Below are 4,848 nucleotides of genomic sequence, written 5' to 3'. Positions count from 1 at the left end.
TTACCGGGTAGGAAAAGGGAAAAAAGAATTAGTCTGCACTGGAAACTCGCCTTCGCTTAGAAAGATGGGACTGAGAATGGCAAGAAGGCTGATCGGCTGATATGGAAGGCTTCCAGGGAAAGATCTGAACCTGATCTCTCTTCCTGGGTTTGGATCCCTTGTATGACTGCACAATAGCTCCGTGACTCAGTTTCTCCATGTATAAAATGGGTACATCTTTCTACTCTATCTGCCATTGAGAATAAAAGATCTGTGGGTGCTGGAGGCAGAGGGGAAACCACCAGAGGGGCCTGGGCTGGCAAAAGGGTTTCTCAAGGCTCTAGGCACTGGGCGGGCTTAGGGAGCTTTTTAGGGGTACCCTCCACATCATCAGGTTCGCGAGGAATCTTCACATCCTCTGCTCGGCTGGCAGAAATCCTTCCAGGAAAAAAAAAAAAAATCCAAGCCAGAGTTACCCAGGGATCCCATCTCTGAATCCTCTAGGACCAGTATGGGAAAGGAAGAAACTGCTCTGGGAGCTGGTAGGGAAGAAGGATGCTCCGGAGAGGAGGGAAGAACAGTACTTAGGAATGTCTCATGTGACAGATCAAGATCCGACGACAGCAAAATTCCCTGGGTGCAACACGCCCTGGAGGCCACCTCCTCGAAGCCCCAGGCACGCCAGCAGGCTGGGCACCTGCTTGCCTTTTGCTTCCCGCCCATCCACCCAACCACACGCACCCATCTCCAAGGAGGCTGGCCCCAGGCCAGAAAGATTGGGGCTTTTAAGCTTCCGATGTTGGGGATGAGTAGGGGCGCCCTCTTGTCACTGAAGCTACGATAGACCCGCAGCTGCCCTTGGTCCCAAGGAGGGGAGGGGTCTTGGCTCTTCGTTCTGGCTAGTTGTGCTGTGAAGCTCCCTCTCCCCCACATACATCTAGCGCTCCCTTTCCCCTCCTGTCAATCGGATAGGATGTTCAGCTGCCCCTCGGGGGGCAACTGACCCTCCTCCCCCCTTCCCGCTCCCCGTCTTCTTCCTGGGCTCCAGACAAACTTTTCCCCGCGTGCCTTTGCGGGAGCCCGGGGGCAGTGGGGGTTCTGGCCTGCTGCCTCCTCTGGGTTTTGCCCTCTGGGCTCGGATAGCCAAGGATCAGTGCCCCAGACTCGAGGGAACGAATGTGCGGGCTGGTTGAGCGCCCCTTCCTTCTGTCCACCCATCCTCCCCTTCCCCCGCGGTCCCGCACTCACCACTCCCAGGCTCAGTTCCTCGGTCCGGGGCGCGGGCGCCGCGCTGCCCCCCCGGCCCTGCAGCCACAGCGCGAGAAGCAGTAGCGGCGGCCCCAACCCCCGGGGAGCGCCCCGCACCATCGCGTCGCGCCCGCTCAGGCTAGGGCTCGGGCTCCGGCTCACGGCCGCGGGATTTACATAGCCCCTCGGGCGCGCTGGCTCCAGTCCCGGCTCCGGGGGCTCTGCGGGCTCACATTCCCGGTAGCCCCGCGCCCGCCACGCCAGCCTCCCCGGGCGCTGGCTGCTCCGCTCCGGCTCTGGCTCAGTCCCTTAGCGCGGTCAGCTCCTAGCTCTGAGTGCACCCCGGGCGCACCTGGCTCCTTCTCTGGCTCCGGCTCCAGGTCCTAGCTCAGCCCCCAGCCCACCCCTGCCTCTCCGACCGTTTGTCCAAGAGGCCCTCGTTCTGGGCTCCACCGCTCCCTTCCCCCGGGCCGGAGAAATAGAACCAGTGCCTCCACCTCCGAGCCGCCCGCCGCGCGTCCCTCCAGCCCTGGACACTGGCAGCGCCGGAGCCGCCGGAGCCTAGCAGTGACAGGGGCGGGGCCATGCTAATGAACCCAGCCTGGAGGGCGGGGCCTGACGGAGAGAGGGCGGGGTCCATCAGCCCCACCCCCGAAGCCTTAAAGGGCCCGAGTCGGCTTTTGGGGAGATACTGAGGGCTGCAGGCAGAGGGCTCTACTAGGGTCTGGCGAGTCAGGGCTGCCGGGTCTACATGACCGCGGCGGAGCTGGCCGAACAGACCAGACATTTGCACCAGTCCCGAGAAGCTAATTTAAGCTGGTGGCGGTGGGGATCCCTCCGATGAATCGGATAATCACGCACCTGGTACCGTAGTTAGACTCGGCTTGGTCTCTGGGAGCTGGCCAGCACCGGGACTGCCCGGCCGGAATCTCACACCGTTCCGGCACTGAGGATACATACGGGGTCTGAGAGGCCTGGGGCTCCGGGTTCCGAAAGACTGAACCTCGGGACTCCGCTTCGTCCGAGCTGAGGGTCGGGATTGGTCTGGGGAGGGGGGACTGAGTCAGACTGTGGCCGAGGAAAGGGCTTCATTTGGGAACTGCAGCGGTCCCCTCTTGACCAAGCTTTGGGTCCGAGACACCTGAGCTGGCCACGGAGAGGGAGGACGGGGAGAGGGTGCTGGTCCCCCCCTGATTCCCTCCCCACTGGGTCACCCTGGGTCACCTGGGGCACTGGACACAGTCCCCCTACCCCCCTGGGGCCCCTATCCTCGCCCTACGTGGTCGCAGAGTAAGTGGACAAGCTCCTAGGGAACCCAAGATATTGCGCAACAGCTGTCCCAGTCGCTCGCCCTCCTGCTCCTTCTCTTTCCTGCTGTCACTGGCACTTACCTGGGCTGTTGCCAAAGGGCAAACCTGCCTCCCCTACGGGGCTCCCTGGGCCTTGGGGAAAGAGGGAGGGAAGAAAGCGGCGGGGAGGAGTTCGAAATTTCGGATCCTAGTTTGAGAACGAGAAAAGATCTTCCACATTTAGTCCCCTCTCCCTCATTTTAAGAAAAAAACCGAGGCCTAGAAAGGGAAAGTGATCTGGCCGAGGTGATACAGGATGAGGACCGTCGAGCCACTCTTCAAAACCAGCCCTTGGCTTGAACCGGGCTGACACCTTCCTGCTGTGTCTGTCCAGTTTACGGATCAATTACACCTCTGAGAATGTCAGATCAGAGCTGGCAGGACCCGTAGAGACCATCTGGTCCATCCCCTTCTTTCTAAGGAAAAGGAGAAGGAAACTGAAGCCAGAAAGCAGTAGGGACGTGTCCAAAGGCACCCAGAGAGTCCTCGGAAAACTGCATCTCCTGACTGGCAGTGGGGCTGTTTCCACGGTGGGGAGCTCACAGTCTGGTTGAGAGAGGGAAGTCGGCCCTGGAGCAATGAAACAGCTGATTGGGAAGGACGGTGGGACTCTTAAGTGCCTGAAGCTCGGAGACAGAGGAGATTCATGCAGACCTGTCTCCCTGTCCCTCCTCCTCCCCCTTGCTTCCAGTAAGGGGACTGGTACTCAGGCTGGTGCTGGGGAAGGAATGGCAGCCCAAGATTTCTGTCCTCTAAGGACACCAACCCTAACTCCTTAACCTATCCCCACTCCCAGACTGGCTCAAAATAATTTGATTTGAACTAGCCAAATTTATATTTAAATCTCCACCCCCCCTTTTATTTGTGATATTTGTGACCTGTGATTTCATTTCTATGAGGAACTCCCAGTGAGAAGAATTCCTTTCTCATAGCAGATCTAAGCAACTACACATCTTAGCTTTGCCCTTTCTAAGGTCACACAACCAATATATATTCACAGTATCACAGGCAAGACTTGAACTTTGGTCTTACTGACTACCCCTATGCTGTGCTGTCCCCCCATCTCTTCTCTCTCTCTCTCTCTCTCTCTCTCTCTCTCTCTCTCTCTCTCTCTCTCTCACACACACACACACACACACACACACCCACACCACACACACACACACACACCACACACATACACACACACACACTCAGGTCCTCCTGAATCCAGGCCCAGTGCCCTATCCACCTAGCTTCTCCACTCTCACATATATTTATACAGTAAATAAAAAGTAACTTTGGGCAGAGGGGGTAGGGGTGAGGGTGGCTGGCATCCTGTCTTTTAATATCACTTATTGCAGATTTAATATCCATCTGTTATCATTTGTTCTTACTCTTCGACTGCCCCACAAACTTTTCCAGGCAAAAATATTATGAATCCCTATTTTACAGAAGAGACTGAAACCATTACCCTTTTCTCTATTGCTTGACCCCAATTCTGTACCCAATTCTGGACCCATCTTCCAAGGAAATGAGATCAAAGGACCATGACTTTAGAACTGTAAGGGACCTACAAGGCCATCTTGTCCACCCCTTTTATTTTACAGACGAGGAAATTGAGTCACAGAAAGGTTTGGTGACTTTCCAGAGGACACACAGGTTGTAAGTAGTGGAGCCAAGATTCACACTCACTTCGTGTGTGTGTGTGTGTGTGTGTGTGTGTGTGTGTGTGTGTGAGTTTGATGACCACCAGCATTCAGGATGTGGGAGAGCTTGAAATCCAAGAGGACTGAAGGCAGGTGTTCTTCCCCAAGCTCTGGAAAGCAGATCCTGAATTCCTGTACCCACAGCCTGAGATTATCTCATTATCTCAAATGAGATAATATATGCAAAACATTTTGCAAACCTGTATAAATGCCGCCCTATTTTCTTGTCCTGGTTTCAGAGAATCACAGAATTTCTGAGTGCAAAGGAAGCCCAGGAGTGATTTAGCCTAGCAAGTGGTTATTCAATCTTTGTAGAGTTCTATTGAGGGGCAACCCATGAAGCAGCTTATCCCACTTTGGGATGGTTCCAGGTGTAAGGTTAGTTCTTTCCCCCTGATGTCAGGCCTAAATATGCCTCTTGGTTACTTTTTGCCATTATTCTAGTCCTACCCTCCAGAGCCAATCAGAACAAACTGATCCTTCTTCCACTGGACAGCCCTTCAAATACTTAAAGACAGTTCTCATGTCCTTCCCAAGCCTTTTCTTCTTCAAGTTAACTTATTTCCTTCCATTGAATCTCATAG

At 55.2% G+C, this 4,848-nt stretch overlaps 1 protein-coding gene across 1 annotated transcript in view; it reads right to left on the bottom strand.

Annotated features, from left to right (window-relative positions):
* Positions 1-1,790, bottom strand: part of LOC138175305 (matrix metalloproteinase-17-like) — a 66,020-nt gene extending 64,230 nt beyond the window's left edge. Inside the window, exon 1 of the mRNA XM_069106031.1 lies at positions 1,228-1,790. Within this exon, the coding sequence (XP_068962132.1) occupies positions 1,228-1,347 (120 nt within the window). The 5' untranslated portion in view covers positions 1,348-1,790. The remainder of the gene's footprint in view (positions 1-1,227) is intronic.
* Between the last annotated feature and the right edge of the window lie 3,058 nt (positions 1,791-4,848).

This window comes from Petaurus breviceps, unplaced genomic scaffold, assembly GCF_028583685.1.
Source record: "Petaurus breviceps papuanus isolate PSGF00001 unplaced genomic scaffold, PetGlider_PUasm1.0 100, whole genome shotgun sequence".
Lineage (NCBI taxonomy): Eukaryota > Metazoa > Chordata > Mammalia > Diprotodontia > Petauridae > Petaurus > Petaurus breviceps.
Note: the sequence above shows the minus strand (reverse complement) of the source record. Positions and strands in the feature narration are given on the sequence as shown.